Source organism: Entelurus aequoreus, linkage group LG07 (assembly GCF_033978785.1).
Source record: "Entelurus aequoreus isolate RoL-2023_Sb linkage group LG07, RoL_Eaeq_v1.1, whole genome shotgun sequence".
Lineage (NCBI taxonomy): Eukaryota > Metazoa > Chordata > Actinopteri > Syngnathiformes > Syngnathidae > Entelurus > Entelurus aequoreus.
This window is the reverse complement of record NC_084737.1, coordinates 32,134,834-32,154,867: the sequence shown is the minus strand read 5'-3', so window position 1 is coordinate 32,154,867 and position 20,034 is coordinate 32,134,834. Positions and strand designations below refer to the sequence as shown.

The 20,034-nt window shown below is 37.7% G+C and overlaps 1 protein-coding gene across 5 annotated transcripts; it reads right to left on the bottom strand.

Annotated features, from left to right (window-relative positions):
* Positions 1 to 218: 218 nt before the first annotated feature.
* smim29 (small integral membrane protein 29) lies at positions 219 to 17,431 on the bottom strand. 5 transcript variants are annotated; one of them, XM_062053235.1, is made up of 5 exons: positions 17,193 to 17,411; positions 16,338 to 16,614; positions 16,241 to 16,266; positions 16,054 to 16,159; positions 219 to 2,162 (listed from the first exon to the last, which is right to left on the bottom strand). In XM_062053235.1, the coding sequence occupies exons 2-5, from the start codon at positions 16,440 to 16,442 to the stop codon at positions 2,100 to 2,102; spliced, it is 300 nt and encodes a 99-aa protein (XP_061909219.1). In that variant the 5' UTR covers positions 16,443 to 16,614; positions 17,193 to 17,411; the 3' UTR covers positions 219 to 2,099. The 5 variants fall into 5 exon arrangements, with proteins under 5 accessions (XP_061909219.1, XP_061909220.1, XP_061909222.1 ...); XM_062053236.1 differs by having other exon boundaries at positions 17,121 to 17,244; XM_062053238.1 differs by lacking the exon at positions 17,193 to 17,411 and adding an exon at positions 16,917 to 17,010.
* Positions 17,432 to 20,034: the final 2,603 nt, after the last annotated feature.

The following is a 20,034-nucleotide window of genomic DNA, read 5'->3' as shown; positions in this document are numbered from 1 at the left end:
GATGATGCATTCACTTACAACTAGTTGAATGCCACTTCTGTCAAGTTCTTAAGTGGAGCTTTAACAAGTATATTTAATATTATTGGCCACTGTAACATTAAGAAAATAAAACACTACTTAATTCAAGTGATTATTTGGCATCACACTAGGTGGAACTAACGTACCAAAGTTTGAGAATCACTGGTCTTGATGTATTTGGAGAGAGGTTTTTTTAATGACTTTTGCCTTTACAGTGTACACTTTTACACAACCACAATGGCTTTGAAATAAATCAACAAATCAGCATATAATTTAAGTGCTGAGTTATAACTTTAATTGAATATGTTTAACACAAATATTGCATTTACTGTTTAGGAATTAAAACTCCAGATAATATATGTGGATAATATCTATTTACTTTTTTAGTGTTTCAACTGACATTTGTAAATATATCTTGTTTACTACTTATAATTATGTCCATGGGCTTCATTTACAAAAATATATTTCATCCAAGTGTTAAAATGGTTATATTGTCAGTGTGTTTGGGTACACTCAATGCTGTACTGTACTTGTAGCTTTAATTTCTAAATGGTAAATATCAGTATTATGTAACAGCTCTTAAGGTTGAAAGGCTACACTTTAACCACATGCTGATTTATTTAATGGTTTCCAATCTATTGTGGTGCTCCATACCGTAAAAACAAAAACATAAGAAAAAACCTTTCACTGTCTTAGGGCTTGAGGGTCTTACAGTAGCTGAGTTTACAAACAACATTGCAGTAAAGGATGTTCAATATTAAACGTGGTTGAATTTGACGTCCCAGCGAAATGTGTGTACGTTCTTATTGCTATAAATGAGGTGTTCTAAAACTGGCAACCAGTAGTGTATTCGTTTAAAATAAAAAGTATGTTTCATGTCAGCCTTCCACCAATGTTTTCACCGCGTACACTTCATGATGGTGTTGCAGGGCCAACGTTATCTTGCAAACATCTTATTTCAATAGAAATAAGTAGTTTCTGCTTTTATTGAGATAAACATTTTCATGAGGCACCATTTGCAGCTCATAGCAGAAAAAACTATAAACAGTGCAGACAAGTTCACATCAGTAGCTGTCTATTCAAGTTCAGGCGGAATTTAGAGGCTCAGTAACAAGTACATCATTTGTATGATTGTAAAATTAAAATATAGTTTTTTTGTCAGGAAAACCTCAGCTATTTCACAGGAAATATATACATTTAAAGTCATTTGGAGTCATGACAGCAACATCATATCATGTACTTATCAACACACTTCCTCTCAGTCGAATTGAATGCATGATTTGTTCAAATTAAATAAACTGCTCATTTATGAATTACAACAAAAGGCTAACTAAGGTTAAAGGAAATAAAAGTAGGAGGGTATGTTGTGTACAGTCAGAATGATGGCATTCATTCCTGGCTGGATGTGTATCCTGGTTGGTGCCATATCTTATGCACAGGACATATTTGTAGCAGGAGTCATTCAGAGGAAAACTGGATCGGGTTTACTTTCATATTGAGCTTTTCATGCCTTCCAATAGAATGATCTGATTTGGCAAAGCCACAAAATGATCCAGACCAGTGGATGTGGCAGTTCACCACATTGTGTGTAAATAAAAACAAAACCATAGTGATTCATTCATTGAGTAAAATAAAAAGTGAAAGTGACCAGAACTAGGCCTTCAATAATAGCTTGCTTATCCAGAAAGACGATTTTATGTAAATCTGTCTTTTTATGTGCTGCATACCCAGATGGACATGTTCAGTAAGTCTCATACCACACAGATGGTTTGAACTTGTTCTACAGTAAACAACTGAGTCCTATGTATCACACCATACTCTGTCTCTGATGTAAATAAAGAACATTTTACAGGGTACGGCAAGTTGCACCTGAACACTGAGCTCCTTAAATGGAGAGCAAAGTGAAAGCTCATAAATTATTTAACAATAAATAAGTTGAAAGTTCAGCATTTGGTATTAGCATACCACAACTAGGTTGCCTGTTGTAGTTTATGAATTGGGCAAAATAATAACCATGGGCAAAAATACCTAGCCTGTGTTTAGTGCAGCTACTCCCCTGGAGCTGCCATGGTTTCTAATCTTCAAGCATCTTTGGACAGAAGAGGGCGCCGCTGTTGATAACTTCGTGCCCAACCTTGAACAACCTAGCAAAAGTGAAAACATGTTAGTAAAGGGTTTTATGGGAAATTTAACTAAACAATAATCAGGAAACAGCTCCTCAATTCAATACAAATAATATGCTATTAGTGTTTTTGTTTTTTCTTGAGCATTGTCAACTAAAGCAGACAAGTGGCCATCAATTTATTAAAGCTGAAGAAAAATCATAATGTTCAGCATGCATGATCATTTATGGTAATGGTATTAGTTTATTTCGAGCACGCATTCAATTACAATGTGATACATTACATAATTACAGTTTGTCATTACAGCAGGTCAGATAGGGAGTAGGGAGAAGCACAGCTTATTTAATCCTACCCCTTTTAGTATAACAATGACTAACATTTGTTACTACTCATTCTGTGACACAAAATAAATAAATAAATCCATCAGTAAATAGACAAATGAGTGAGTAAATAATAATTAAATGACTAAATAAACAATAATTAAAGTTCTCATTAAAAATGGTTAATTTGTGGTTCACATGAGATGAGTAAGATTTTCTCATTTTTTAAAAGAGGTTTAAGATGTTTGTCACAAATCTCCTTCCTTGTACTTTGTAAACACTTAAGAGTTTGAACAATTTCTTAACCTGGATATTATTATATTGTTTGATTTATTTGCTTAATCTATTACATATTTTAATTCCACATACTGATATACTGGATATGTGCATACCGATGTTTAAAAACCTTTTTTTTCTCTAAGGTTATATTTCTCCTCTTTTGTTGAGACAAACTGTTATGCATTCTTGGGGAGCAAGTTATAGTTTGCTTTATGCCTAATTTTAGCTGTTTGGAAATGCACCAAGTTATTGAATTTCAATATTTTTGATTCAATAAGTAAAGAGTTTGATTATTCTCAATAGCCAACTTTATGTATTATTCTAAACTAGAAGTGGAAACATAGGACCCAGTCTATTGCATTATAAATAAAGTAAAAGTTATGTTACAGTGGCTAAAATATTAAATATACTTCATCCATCAATCCATTTGCTATTGCTTATCCCTCTGTACTTGTTAAATAAAAAACTCTGCCTTGTTTTTATTGAATACTTAGGCAGACTACGCTACTGTATTTTATTGTTGGTCATTATGGTGGTACTTGCAGAGCCAAGTGGTTTCTGAGGTGGTAGTTGGTGACAAAAGTTTGAGGAACACTGTTCTGATGTTTTTTGTAACACAATAAGTGAATGAAACATACTTTTTTAGTTATTTCCGCTATATTTTCACTATAACTCAGATATGGTAATATAGCCAACAGTTTAGAATATGGAGTGTTTTTTGGTCAAGGTAATATTCGGCTTTGTTAATTATTGACATATTTCTTGCCACTTTTTGTTGTATATTTTATATCATATTTCCAGTTCATTTGATCATATATTCATACACCCAAAAATTAGTTTCGTTCGAGTGCAGCTGGGACAGGCTCCAGCACCCCCCGCGACCCCGAGAGAGACAAGCGGTACAAAATGGATGGATGGATGTTCTGTGAAACTCTTAACCAATGTCCCAACCAATATTGGAGAAAGACGCATTTGTCCCACCCAAAAAATATACAGCAGAAGTATACATGCTTTTATTTTTGAAAGCGCAACATAAGGTCATGTGACTTCCTTCACTGTGCTGAGTGTGGGGGCAGGAGAGATACAGTCATTTCTGTCTGTCCCCCTCCTCCCCTCCTCCCGCTGTTTGCGAGTGTGTGCCTTCATGGCAGGCACTAGATCTGCAACGGTACCATAAATGCTGCCAGCATTAAGAGACGTTACTTTGTCCACTGTAGTCTTGGAACAGCCTTTGTATGGGGGTGTGTCCACGCAAAACCACCTAACAACGTATGGTGGAGTCGCGCAGCCCATTACGGCTCCTCTCGTGTTGGGTAATGTGTTCAGGTGCGCTCCAAACACAGACCACCAATTCCACGCTCACTTGAGTGAGTCATGTAAAGGCCATGACTAATTTTAAGTATCATTTAGTGCAGTGTAACTTTTAGTTTGGTGTGTTGTTTTGCATTAGGTATTTTGTTTGCTCTTTGTTCTGATTTTGTGCTACATTGACGCTATTTACCGTATTTTTCGGAGTGTAAGTCGCTCCGGAGTATAAGTTGCACCGGCCGAACAAAGACCATGCTATTCAAATTGTTGTATTTTTTGTATTTAGTGTATTATATTCAGCAACTAGTGTTTGGATCCCACTGTATGCAATATCTGAAGAGCATGGAAAAAAGCATTTCACTGTGGTGCACTCTGCATGTGACAAATAAAACCTTGAACCTTGAAAAATGCATAATAAAGAAGGAAAAAGACATAAGTCGCACTGGAGTATAAGTCGCATTTTTTGGGGAAATTTATTTGATAAAACCCAACACCAAGAATAGACATTTGAAAGGCAATTTAAAATAAATAAAGAATAGTGAACAACAGGCTGAATAAGTGTACGTTATATGACGCATAAATAACCAACTGAGAATGTGCCTGGTATGTTTACGTAACATATTATGGTAAGAGTCATTCAAATAACTATAACATATAGAACATGCTATACGTTTACCAAACAATCTGTCACTCCTAATCGCTAAATCCGATGAAATCTTATACGTCTAGTCTCTTACATGAATGAGCTAAATAATATTATTTGATATTTTACGGTAATGTGTTAATAATTTCACACATAAGTCGCTCCTGGGTATAAGTCACACCCCCGGCCAAACTATGAAAAAAACTGCGACTTATAGTCCGAAAAATACGGTACTTTTGCTTTGCATTTTTTCATTTGTGTGATTATTATGATTTCTGTCATCATGTCACTTTTTTAATGCATTTTATACCTGTAATAAAATGTCTCGTTTGGTGTGCAAACCTGATGCGGCCTTAACACAAAACTTGTATGGTTGGGGGCCATTTTCTCTTCAGTGGCATTGTCATCTTTCGCTTCATTTAAATATTCAAAATTGAAGTTTTGAATTTAACCGCTCCTCTCACATGTCTTTTGAGTTAAATCCTCTTAATTCTGGCATGGTCACTTGTCCATTATTTAATTGCTAACTTCATCAGTGTTCCCAAGTCACATAAATACTAGCTAAAAGAAACATTCCACCACTAAAAGAATGAAAAAGCAGAATTTACTGTTATTAAAAAAAAAGCGTAATCTCTGTGTGAGTAACGGTTACACTGCAACACAATGACAACACCTAATTATGCTTGACCATTTATCAACATGTGTAAAATTATATTAGATATGATGTGCAATTATGTCTTACAATAGAATCATAGTACATAGTAGACTGAGAAAGCTCAGTTGATGTCATGAAATGAGTAAAATATATAATAGTTCGTTATTAGTTTTAAAACAAACAATTTTATGTTAACAATTAATTTGTTAACAACAAACTAAGATAGTGATGTTTGGAAATCGCAACATAACGTCTGAACAGAAAATAAGTATTGATGGTACCCAAATTGAAATCGTAAATGAGAATACATTTTTGGGAGTAATAATTGATAGTAAACTATCATGGAAACCTCATGTCAGACACATTACAACAAAAATATCCAAAAGTCTCTCAATTATAAACAAAGCAAAACTATACCTCAATGAAAATGCACTCCGTACTCTATACTGCACCTTGGTACTCCCAAACCTTACATACTGTGTTGAAGTATGGGGGAATACTTACCACAACACAATTCATCCTCTGATCATATTACAGAAAAGAGCAGTGCGGATCATTCACAAGGTTGGTTATTTAGAACATACTCACAATCTGTTTATGCAATCAAAGTTGCTCAAATTTGATGACCTTGTTAAATATAATACATTAATAATCTTATATAAAGCATTTAACAAATTATTGCCGCCTAATCTACAACGTTTTTTTATAAAATGAGTGCAGGCTCATAATTTCAGAAGCTTTGGATATTTTTTTATTGCCGAGAGCTCAAACCACTCGTAAACGTTTTTGTGTGTCTGTATGCGGAATAAAACTATGGAACAAACTGGACTTACAACACAAGCAATGCCAAACTATTAATCGATTTAAACTATTATACAAACATGGGGTCTGGTTCAAATATAGAGATGAGGGTCTTTAATTTAACCTGCTGCTGTACTCTGTCTCAAAGTGTTAACATGTGCTCAATGTTTCCTTACCATTATTGCTATGTTGTCTATTACCATTATTGCTATGTTGTCTATTACCATTGTTGGTATATTCATTATTCCTACATTGTTGACACAAATGATTGTTACAGTGTAATAATTATTGTTACCTGTGGTGATGCCACTATGATACAACATCTGTATTATAATCCTTGAACAAAGTAAGAGTGCAGCTCATGTGAATAATCACTGAATGGAGAACTGGGTGGGATTAAATAAATTATCTTCTTCCCACTCCCTTTCAGGCAAAACTGGACAATCATGCATTACATACTATACATTACCTTTTGCACTATATTAATTTATATTATCATGTGTTGTCAACTTTGTACTTTTTTATGTCATTGCCTGAAATAAAATTAAAAAAATAAAAATAAAATGAAATGAATATAACTAATAGCTGGGTTGCATATGACGTTATATTCGATTTTCTTCTTAGTGGCTTAATCCAGCTAGAGCGTGGTCAAGCAGCTTGAGCATAGCATTAAAACAAGTGAGTGTAGAGTTTGAGCAGAAAATGCCGTATTGCTGTTCTGTTCTTGGGTGTTTCAGTTGTTCAAATAGAAAGACAGGAAAGAGCTTTCAAAGAGTCCCAAAAGAATTGGCTCATTAAGTTAATAAAGTCTGGCAAAACAAAAGTTCAAAGGAAATGGCTCTTAAAAATATCGCTTTCAATGCTCAAAATCACTAACATTTTGTGGAATATAATCAAACTGCTTGTGTCTGCAGTAATCACTTTGTAAAATGTTTTTTTGAACATTTAATTTGTTCAGAAACTTTCTGTAATACAATTGAGTTTATTCTCTACTATATTATGAGAGCAGAACTAAATGTAAGAAAAAGACAAGAGATCACATTACTTTGTGTTCTTATGTGATTGCTATGCCTAAATATAACTACGAAGACCTGGTTGTGCAAATACATTATTGTCATTTTAAGTGCATGTAATAAATATTGTGATTGTTAGTGCAATCCACCGTAATATTAATTGTCCATCGCCTGAAACGCGGAAGTGCAGAATGTGCCTATAGGTCATGTTAATGCAACTCAGATATAATGTCAGGGAATCGCTTGTATTCCGATATGTGACTTCTTCCCGGAAGTGAAAACCAGTGGTGGTCAACCAATCTAAGCTGGCTGTAGTACAGCAAGCAGTCCGCAAACTATCAGGAGTACAAAAGAGGATTAAATCTTCCTGCAAAATTAGATAAGAGCAAAAATACTAACTATACAATGGAATAGATCCCTATACTTCATCAAAAAAAGATTTGTTTAGTGATATCAAGGACTATACGTTGGTCGCGTTCTCAGACATATCGAACTATTGTACTCCAGACGCCATTCTACACGACAACAGAGATGAAAACATGTAAAAGCATGGAGGTCTACAACTTCTTTGTGTGTGGCTGGGTCAAGGAAATTGGTATCAAGACTCGCATAATTTTTGCGTCTAAATAAGCCATGTTTGTTGTTGTTGCACGCACAGTTCTGTGTTGTCCCCTGTATTTATGTGAATATAACTATAGATGTCTACATTGTGTATAAGCTGAAAGATTAATATATATCAAAGCTTAACTCTTTTAGGTTTTGCTCACATTTGCTTTCTTTTATATAGACTCGCTGAGTTGGTGCTTTTCAAAACACTCGTAGCAAACGTGTTTAAGTACAAATAATATCAAGATAATACTTAAATAGGAAATAATAACCGTTAAAAGTATATCTAACACACCTTTAACGAAGTGATCTCTGCAAACTCATGCATTCTTCGACTTTACTCCCTTGGATTGGAGTGTGAGCTGCATGCCTTTCTTGTCGTTGTTTTGTGAAATCTTGCAGTCTTCTGCCCTTCTTGATTACCTCTCGAGAAACTGTGAAGAAATGTTTATCTTTTTCACGATTGGAACGATTCGTACAGCCGGAAACAACACAAGTATAGGGCATTTTTTCTTTGAGAAAGGCTAAATGGTGCCTTGTACCCATTGAGAACAGAGCGAGCTTGACCACCACGCAAATTTAATGGGTGGGGACATGAGCCAGACATGACGTCAGTAATATCCAAGCAATAGAAGCGAGTGTGAAGTGGAACTTCAGGGTGTAAATAAATATTTCAAAATCATATTTTTGATTATAATAAGAAAGGAGAACAGCTGATGACTGACAAGTTGATTTTTTAAAGATAATTTTATTTCATTATGATAATGATTTACTCATTCATATCGTACTATAGGGTTTGGGTTATGTTTTTAAGTCAAATGATGATACAGTATATTACTATATGTAATGTTGTCTGTTGTAGGAACATTATGGGCTTGAAGGAGGGAGTCAAAGTGAAGGAGAACCCAGAGCAAACGGACTAACATAACAGTGGGTATTTTATGGTGTTGCTTGTGGTCAGTGCAGTTCAGTGGCATTTTGTGACATTGTGAATTTTGCCATACCTAAAATTCATGGACACTTAACTTCTGTCAAACAAAACTTTATGTTTTCAAGAAAAGTGGTACACTGACTTTTTCTTGATAATTCATTATGAGGCAGTACAGAAGGGAGTTTTGTGTTTTTATTGCAAGGCAATTAACCAGGACAAACTGCACAAGAAAGTCATCCCATAAATGCACAGTTGTCCAATTATTTGGCAAATCAACCAGCAGACAACAGGCACTGTCTGGGGAAAATTGTATATGTATAATTTTTCCGTGTGTGTGTATGCGTGCGTGTCGTTCCCCCGCCCCCTCCCCAAATGTTGAACCCGTTCCTATGCCCATGCCATAAACATTGCAGCTGCACACTGTTTACCATCAATTGCTTGGTTTTACATGGCATCACGTCCGGCTCATTGAATATGCGTGGTGGTCAAACTGTCTGTTCTCAATGGGTACGATAGGTACCATTTAGTCTTTTTTTAAGAAAAATGGCCTATGATTGCACTGTTTTCAGCTGTAGGAATCGTTCAAATCGCAAAAAGGATTAAGGTTTCTTCAGAGTTCCTCGGGAGGTAATCAAGAAGGGCGGAAGAGTGCAACATTTTACGAAACGATGACGAGAAAAGTAGCACGCACTCAGTCCAAGGGAGCAGAGTCGAAGAATGCACGAGTCTGCAGTGAACACTTTGTTAAAGGTTTGTTTGATATAATTTTAACGTTTAGTATTTCCCATTTAAGTATTATCTTGATATTATTTTTATTTCTTAAAACACATTTTTGCTATGAGTGTTTTGTAAAGCACCAACTCGGCGAGTCTAAATAAAATACATCAAATGTAGTTACGTTTTTATCAAAGGCAGCAATCATAAAAATGAAACTTTCTTCCATACACAGTGTTGAGATCTATAGTTATATTTTGATAAAACCAGAGAAAATCATGTGTACCCGTAAATGGCACGTGCAAAAACAACAAACTTACCCAAGCTAATATATATATATATATATATATATATATATATATATATATATATATATATATATATATATATATATATATATATATATATATATATATATATATATATATATATATATACATACATATATATATACACACGTGTGTGTATACATATACATACACGCATTTTTACATACATACATATATATATATACATATATACATATATATATATATATATACATACATACATACAGTGTTTCCCCCAGAAAATGTGTTAGTTAAGGTGGCGTCTCTCCAGGGGGGACAATAGTCCACAGACTGTAAAGTAAAAACAAAACAGTCCTAGTTACCTGGTATACGAAGTATGTCATTATTATGACTTAGTAAGTCAATATTTTGACTTAGTAATTTACTAAGTCAAAATAATGACAAAATAATGACTTACTAAGACAAAATAATGACCTACTAAGTCAAATTAATGACTCACTGTAAGTAAGCATTTGCAATAAGCGTTTGAAAAAAAAAGAAGTGGGGCCACACGCTGACATATGCTCAACTCATCATGCTTAATTTATTACAGCATTTGGGAAGCATGTAGTTGATTTGTATTATGTAAATGTTATATTTGTATCAACATGTGATAGCAGGGACCCTGCCATTCAAAACTAGGCTGCTACATTACTAATGATTAATGTAACTATAGCTGAAAAAAATAGTACAATAGCAATAGGAGAGACTATTCATCCCTGAACACCATGTAATTCATGTAGGCTTTATGATGCAGTTACATTATTATATCAACTATCAGAGATAGCTTCAGGAAACTCTTCATTTAACATAATGCCTTTTTTTGCTGCTTCAACACAGAAAAAGGTAAAGTGAAATAACTTAGTTGTTAACTGTAGGTCAATAATGTTTGTCTTTCTCTCAGACAGACAGGGCTTTGCTGTCCGACGCACGCACGCACGCACGCACGCACCCACGCACGCACGCACGCACACACACACACACGCCGCACAGTGAGCTAACGTTACGCTAAAAGCTAATTAGCTTTCACCTCAAGGACTGCGAGCGAGCTGAGTTGCCGCTTATGTTTCTAGAACGTCAACGGGCTCATAGTGATGTTACTAGTTTATCATAATTTGGGGAGAGTCCGCTGCCTTATGCTTACCTGCTAAACACCTTACTGCTCACCACACTGCAGGAGCACTGAATACGCACTGCTTATTGGCTGTTACATGCACTCTGAATACGCACTGTTGATTGGCTGTTACATGCGATCTAAATATGCACCGCTGATTGGCTGTTACCGCTCTGCGTGTAACCAATCAGATGGTTCTGTGGGTGGGACAATGCTGGGTGCTACAGAGACGTACTGACAGACGCAAAGGCAGAAACTCAAGTCTTGTTAAGACTTTAGTTTTGGCGGTGGCGCTTTGTTGTTAAGGCAGCCGCCTTAACAACAAAGCACACACACACACACACATATACAGTATATACAGTATATACAGTATATATATATATATATATATATATATATATATATATATATATATATATATATATATATATATATATATATATTAGGGGTGTAACGGTACACCAAAATTTCGGTTCGGTACGTACCTCGGTTCAGAGGTCACGGCTCGGTTAATTTTCGGTACAGTAAGAACAATAAAATGACAAAACTTTTCTTCTACATATAAAAAGTGCAACATTAAACAGTTTCAAGTCAACTCATCATGCTTAATTTATTACAGCATTTGGGAAGCCTGTAGTTGATTTTTATTATGTAAATGTTATATTTTTATCAACATGTGATAGCAGGGACCCTGCCATTCAAAACTAGGCTACTCCATTACTAATGATTAATGTAACTATAGCTGAAAAAAATAGTACAATAGCAACAGGAGAGACTTCACGCACACACGCACACACACACACACACACACACACACACACACACACACACACACACACACACACACACACACACACACACACACACACACACACACACACACACACACACACACACACACACACACACACACACACACACACACACACACACACACACACACACACACACACACAGTGCAAAATGAGCTAACGTTACGCTAAAAGCTAATTAGCCTTCACCTCAAGCCAGGACTGCGAGCGAGCTGAGCTGCAGTTTAAGTTTCTAGAACGTCAACGGGCTCATAGTGATGTTACTAGTAGTTGACTGGGAGGTGTTTATTTTAATTTGGGGAGAGTACGCTGCCTGATGCTCACCTGCTAAACACCTATCTCCTCGACGCTAAAGCACTGACTACATGCGCTCTGAATATGCACTGCTGATTGGCTGTTACCGCTTTGAATACGCACTGCTGATTGGCTGTTACCGCTTTTTGTGTAACCAATCAGATGGTTGTGTGGGTGGGACAATGCTGGGTGTTGAGACAGAGGCAGAAGAAGCAAAGCAGCTTGTTAAGACTTTAGCTTAGAAATTCGTTCGGTACACCCCCGTACCGAACCGAAACCCCCGTACCGAAACGGTTCAATACATAACACGTACATATATATATACACATATATATATACACATATACATATATATATATAGATATATATATACACAGTGGTCAGTATGTTACTGATGATAAAAACAGTCATTTGATCAGATGTTGCAGGGAGTTTAGTTTATAAATGACAAAGAAAATATGGATATTTTCATCGGATAGCAAAAACTTGCAAAAGGAGTTCCAATGTAAACAGTCTCAACGGTTTGACCCTGGGAGGTGAGGGGAGCAGTGGGCAGCAGCGGTGGCCGCGCCCGGGAATCATTTTTGGTGATTTAACCCCCCAATTCCAACTCTTGATGCTGAGTGCCAAGCAGGGAGGTAATGAGTCCCATTGTTATAGTCTTTGGTATGACTTGGCCGGGGTTTGAACTCACAAATACAAATATACCTACAAATGCAATAATTTCGCCACACTTAGTGTGTGTGTGACAATCATTGGTACTTTAACTTGAACTTAACAGTGTGATTGGCTGGCGGCCCGTCCATTGTGCGGTCCTAGCATCACAGGAATTTAGGTGCCAGCATGACATGACAATCTCAGCCAACACTAATAAATATTACATTGTAGTATGTGAATGTGTCTGTAAAGTACAGCCTTTGTGTCCAGGTTGGACCCGTAGTTTCATCTTTTGAAGACCCCTGGTCTAGACAAAATGTCACAAACAATTTGGACAAAATGGCGCCCTAAATGATTGGTCAAAAACCCCTCAAGTGACAACAGGGCACCATTTTGAGGCGAACTTTGAGTTGGCCACACTCTCTTTATGCGCGACTGACTTGGTGTGGTCAACACTGCTACCTACTGTTTGTAAGCATTAACTGCAGAACGTGGACTGGAACTAAAGTTGACCAGTAATTTAATAAACACAACATTGTCATATGTCACAGCATTGCTTATGGATTAATCTAGATTGCATCATTTGAACATGGTTTATCCAATGTCTCTCTCCAATTAATCTAGGTAGAAGAAAACAACTCTGTGACACATTTTGTTCAACTCCTACCAACCACTAGATGGCACTAAATACAGCAAACAATATAAAATACAATGTATATGTCTGGGGGGAATTTTAGACATGTACCCCTATAAGTGATCATCCATCCATCCATTTTCTACCGCTTGTCCCTTTTGGGGTGGCGGGGGGTGCTGGAGCCTATCAAATGTTCTTAAAACATTTACATCTTGCACAACAAGATGTGTGCTGTGGCACAAGCAGGGGATACACTGTACATTCATGTACCATTTTGTCTGTAAAATTTATCATTACAGTTTTATTAGTATCTAGTAAAAGCATTTCATGATTAATATCCATATCCATAAATCAACATTGTTAATAAATGACACTAGAATGTGATTAAGGGTTGTATAAGTAAACTTTGATTGATTGATTGATTGATTGATAAGCATAAATCTGATTGGGTAGTATACAGTGCCAGCTCATTTTGCCATAATAAGGGTTAGCAGCATTTACATCTCTTGACTATACTGCACTGTTAGCTAACCTGCATAACAGCAGCGCACACGCATAACACGCTATTAATGACATGACATTGATTAGCTGCCTGTGAACCGCATCATAGTGTAATGGCCTGGCAGTTACAGATTGTGTGTTGCGTTAGAATTGTCCCAAGGTTTGTATGGCCATGAATGCGTCAGTGGCTGAGTCAAGTGTGAAAGAGAGAAAGAGGCGAGGTGCAGCGAGAATGACGTCACACTTGACTCGCGCTGCTGCTCCAGTTGGGACTTTCTCTGCTTAAAAGCCGCCAATGTCCTCTTAATATTTGCACATTTTGTAGATGGCTGTCTGCGGGTATACCTGCGATATATTTTAAATACACCCACATTTCAGAGATGCTGACAACACTCCAGACAGCGGAGTGGACGTTTTGTTGAAATCCGGTTTCGACAGCGCTATTTTCGGTAATCAGTCTTTTTTGGTGGTCGAGTTTTTGGTTTTTGCTATGCCGCCAAAATGTCTGACTTCAACATCATACATGTTCCACGTCATATACCTGTATGTGTACACCTGGGAGAAAGTGAACAGGACACATTTTATTTTTACTGCTATGATACCATCAGCCGGCGAGTCATTGATCATGACATCGACACAACTGTAAGTCATCTCTATTACTTGCTGCTGTCGGTGTTGAGCCAAAAACTGATTCCCTGCCAAAAATGTATTCACGCGGTCGCGCCGCGGAAGCGCATTTCAGGGTTTGTCTGTCAACAACATACTACATGTAGGACAAACACTTATATTTGTGGTTATCGTAAGGATATGTGTTTGAAAATATTCAGTCATTCAATAATTAAATTGTAAAGGCCTGTTAACGAACCAATGTTGACGTGCTAAAACCTCTTTCTTGTTTAGAAGATCCATACAATACTAACTGTTCTGTGTTCATGCACATAATAAAAATTAATACAATTAAAAAAGTTAAAGTACCCATGATTGTCACACACATACACACTGGGTGTGGTGAAATTATTCTCTGCGTTTGACCCATCACCCTTGATCACCCACTGGGAGGTGAGGGGAGCAGTGAACAGCAGCAGTGCCCGGGAATCCTTTTTATCGATTTAACCCCCAATTCCAACCCTTGATGCTGAGTGTCAAGCAGGGAGGTAATGAGTCCCATTTTTATAGTCTTTGGTATGACTTGGCCTTGGTTTGAACTCACGACCTACCTATCTAGTGTTTTCATGTATTCCTTCAAGAGCGTTACGTGTATATATAATGACGTCCAGGGTGCACCCCGCCTTCCGCCCCAAATGCAGGTGGGATAGGCTTCAGCACCCCCGAGCCCCCGAGAGGGACAAACGGTAAAAGATAAAAGGATGGAAGTACAAACTGTACTGTTTACATGTTGAAGCAGCCTTCACACACACACACACACACACACACACACACACACACACACACACACACACACACACACACACACACACACACACACACACACACACACACACACACACACAATAATTTATGAGGTAGATCACCTCGACTTGGTCATTTGATAAGTAAATCGCCTGCTGAAAAAGTGTGGGCACCCCTGTCCTAAAACATTATTTTCACCTGTTTTCTGCTGCGTTATCAATTACTAATTTATTTTGGCAAATAGAGGCTTATTGCTTTTAGTTGACGTTCTGGTTAGATGTATGCGACACATTGAGAATGCATCACTTATATATACAATTTGTTTCCCTATACAAAAGGAGGCCTGAGTCAGATATGCAAAATTCGGAATTGCACTGTTCACATGGACATGAGGAAATCCGATACAGGTCGCATATGGGCAAAAAAATATAAGTATGGTTATTTTTTATTTTTGTCATAAAGAAATGCAATCATGTGTGCTTACGGACTGTATCCCTGCAGACTGTATTGATCTATATTGATATATAATGTATATATTGTGTTTTTTATGTTGATTTAATAAAAAAATTAAAAATATAATTTTTTTTTTTTATTCCTTGTGCGGCCCGGTACCATTCGGTCCACGGGCCGGTACCGGGTCGCGGGGACCACTGGTTTAGAGGGAAGAATCCGGCCCTGAAACCATTGTATGATCTTCTCTTTTCTTCTACAAATTAGAGGAACTAAGATGCAACAACGGAAAACCACAGGCTAAAAAAAAGAATACAAAATACAGTGTCATTTTGTGCAGGTGTTCAAAGTAACAGATGCACATTAGACCTGCATGAATTGATTTAGCAATATTTTTTAAATAACTAATAGATTTGTTTCTACATTGTTTTCATTCCTTACCCTAGTGTCCTCTTCTTTCCACAGCATCTCTTGTTCAGCTTCATTCACCTCCTCTGAAGGGTCATATGTGTAAATTGGTAACAGCTGATGGCGGAGTCTGTCGATTCTACAAAAAGTAACATTTTTAGGAGAAGTTAACAGCATAGCAATCATGTCTATCTCGAATTGAAGCAGGTTGCATTCTTACCTCCTTTTCTTACGAATGTACACAATCTGAAGGAGAAGACAGAAATGTAAATATGTGTGAATGCAATACGGTACGTTTTACTCATCAGCCAACTTACCACAGCTAAAGCGATTCCAAATATGGTGAGGAGGAAAAATGGCACCAACACATAGCTGACTGCCACATCCCCATTGATTGTGGGGGACGGAGTGGTACTGTTCATTGCATATATTCACCAATGGGTCCCCACGCAGGGTGCTTATACTGCAGGACTTCTACCAGTGACAAAGCCCCTCCGGTGTGTTTAGTAGTTTTCTCCTAAAGATGCCTCCTTGTTGATCAGGCCTCATCCTTCTCATTCATGTGACTCCCACATGGTATCACTGCTCCTCCTCCTTGGGAAAAACCAGAGAATTATACAGTGGCTGATTAGGTTATGTAAAACGCTTTTCACAGCAAAAAAAATGTAAAAATAATACATAATAAGACTAGCAGAAGATAGATAGATAGATAGATAGATAGATAGATAGATAGATAGATAGATAGATAGATAGATAGATAATCATGTTATTTTAAGAGCTTTTAACCATGCAAGTTTCACCTCCTCGCGTATTGTACCGTTAAGTTCACATGGGTTTTTCATTTAAGACTTTCTTTTAAAAAAAACAAAGCGAACGAGGTGCCACATTTCGTCTACCTGCTGGACGTCCTCGGCGCAGCATTGAGTGACAGTTCACGAGTGGAAAGGCGGCATTGACAACGCACTTCCGGTTTAGAAAGCGCTGCGTTTTCACGCGTGTACAAAACTGTTAGCCTTAAGCTAACTTAGCTTAGCTTTGCGTCAGCCATGGAGGCTAGCTCGACATATAAGTGGTTTCTATATTCACAGACAAGCCCTCACCTTAAAGCCAATGTTCGTCTCTAAGGGCGACACCAAGCAGAGTCGGTGAAAGAAATTAAAATTCCCACTCACTTGTGTCAAATTTGTGTTGCTTCCTCAAGCAGCTTATCCATTGCAAGCTAGCGGTAGCGACAACGATGGAGTACTTCCTCTTTTCAAAATAAGGCATCGATGCAAAAGATTATACTTATATATACAGTATTTACATTAAAAAGCACATTGTTCCCGAATTAGTCTAGACATGGACGTTATGTTTTCTTATAGTTAACTATCTTATAGGGACGGCGTGGCGAAGTTGGCAGAGTGGCCGTGCCAGCAATCGGAGGGTTGCTGGTTACTGGGGTTCAATCCCCACCTTCTACCATCCTAGTCACGTCCGTTGTGTCCTTGGGCAAGACACTTCACCCTTGCTCCTGATGGGTGCTGGTTAGCGCCTTGCATGGCAGCTCCCGCCATCAGTGTGTGAATGTGTGTGTGAATGGGTGATGTGGAAATACTGTCAAAGCGCTTTGAGTACCTTGAACGTAGAAAAGCGCTATACAAGTATAACCCATTTATCATTTATTTATTTATGTCTGTTTTCATCTGCTGGATGTATTAATTTATGTTATTTATTTGTTGTCTAATTAGTGTAAAGGTTTTAAAACTGAGGATCTTCAGGTAATTTCTGTTTTTGTGTGTTGGGTGTCAAACTCTGGCCCGCGGGCCGTGTAATTTTATTTGGCCCTTGAGGCAACATCAAATTAACATTAGAGCTGGCCCGCCGGTATTATACAACGGCGGTGCCGCTGTAACACCGCATTCACCGCTAATATTCATACTTGCCAACCCTCCCGATTTTCAGTGCCCCTCTCGAAAGTCTCCCGGGGCAACCATTCTCCCGAATTTCTCCCGATTTCCACCCGGACAACAATATTGGGGGCGTGCCTTAAAGGCACTACCTTTAGCGTCGCCACGTCTGCTTTTCCTCCATACAAACAGCGTGCCGGCCCCTGTCACATGATACATGCGGCTTCTACACACACATAAGTGAATGCAAGGCATACTTGATCAACAGCCATATAGGTCACACTGAGGGTGACCGCATAAACAACTTTAACACTGTTACAAATATGCGCCACACTGTGAAACCACACCAAACAAGAATGACAAACACATTTCGGGAGAACATCCGCACCTTAACACAACATGAACACAACAGAACAAATACCCAGAACCCCTTGCAGCACTAACTCTTCCGGGACGCTACAATATACACCCCCCTCTAGCACCAAACCCCGCTCCCCAACCCCGCCCACCTGAGCCCCGACATTAATGAACTAGCATCCCAGAAAAGATGGCAGGTATCTGGCTTGGGCACATCAGATTAGATCAGTGTGTCGCAAACTGAGCAATAAAAAGGCCTGAATGGTTGATTTATTCATTGTTATTTTATTTTCAAATTTATTACCCTGTGGAAAAAAGAAAAGAGGCATTCCATTTTTTATTTAATATACCATTGATGTTTTTTCGTTTGTTTTTTGAAAGTTGATTTTGCACTATTAAGTTATATAAGCGTTGCTTGTTCCATATTCAGTGTTAAAGCAAATCAGTGTAGCAAACTGAGCAATAATTAACGTTTTATTCATGCACTTTCTTTTGCTACTTCAAGGCTTGAATGTTTGATTCATTCATTATTGTTATTTTATTTTCAAATTTATTTTTAGCCTGTGGAAAAAGTTTATTTTGATATTTACCTCAGAAGGCTGCAAATAGAAACGAGGCATTCAATTTTTATTTAAATTTTATTTGATATGCCATTGATATTTTTGAATTATTATTATTATTATTTGAAACTCGATTTTGCATGTCACTATAAAGTTATACAAGCCTTGCTTGTTCAATATTCAATGCAAAACTTGTTTGGGTCCCTATTAAAAGGTTAATTTGTTCAACCTTGGCCTGCGGCTTTGTTCAGTTTTAAATTTTGGCCCACTCTGTATTTGAGTTTGACACCCCTGGTTTAGAGGATTATGTAAAAACCATAGGCCATAGTCCAGGTAAGACTCTTGTAAACTGTCACAAGCGAGTCTAATCTGAGATGGTTCGTGTCATCATCGAGGGTCATTGTCAACATTCAAAGAGACTGGTCAATCATTGACAGACATCCCATGTTGGTAGACTTGATCATAAAAGATCACTGCATTAAGGCTATCCCTGACATTGCTTTCATCAACAATATGACTTTTCTTTTTATAGGCGATCCTGGAATGATAGTAGACCTTACGGGTTCTTAACCTTTTTGACGTCGGGGTCCAAATGTTTTACTACAGAGGAGCCCGGGGCCCTATCAAATATTAACACTGAATTTATCATTTTACCCTTGATTTGAAACGTATTCAATACATTTTCGGCTATACACAGCCTTTGCGCGACACTTTGTTGATGCATGTTTTTCAGGAAATACAGCCTCAAGTCTTTTTGAATCCGATGCCAAAAACTTTGTACACCTATTTTTGGCCAGTTTTGCCCATTCCTCTTTACAACACCTTCCAAGCTCCATCAGGTTGGATGAGAAGCGAGTCTCCCAGTTCCTGCCGCTGAAAAGCATCCCCACAGCATGATGCTGCCACCACCAATGCTTCACTGTAAGGATGGTATTGGCCTGGTGATGAGCGTTGACTGGTTTCTTCCAAACATGATGCCTGGCATTCACACTAAAGAGTTCAATCTTTGTCTCATCACACAAGAGAATTTTGTTTCTCATGGTCTGAGGGTCTTTCAGGTGCATGTTGGCAAACTTTTATGAAGGAATGGCGTCCTCCTGGTTGGTGGATTGCTGCACAGTTGGTGGATTGCTGCACAGATGGTTGTCCTTCTGTAAGGTTCTCCTCTCGCCACAGAGGAATGCTGTAGCTCTGACAGAGTGACCATC

Bases quoted from the DNA above. Each gene is read 5' to 3' on its own strand.
- smim29 (XM_062053235.1), bottom strand. From the start codon at position 16,442: ATGAACAGTACCACTCCGTCCCCCACAATCAATGGGGATGTGGCAGTC. The intron at 16,160-16,240 runs GTAAGAATGCAA...TACTTTTTGTAG, and splicing joins TACATTCGTAAGAAAAGGAG to AATCGACAGACTCCGCCATC. The intron at 2,163-16,053 runs GTAAGGAATGAA...CACTTTTGCTAG, and splicing joins GGAAAGAAGAGGACACTAGG to GTTGTTCAAGGTTGGGCACG.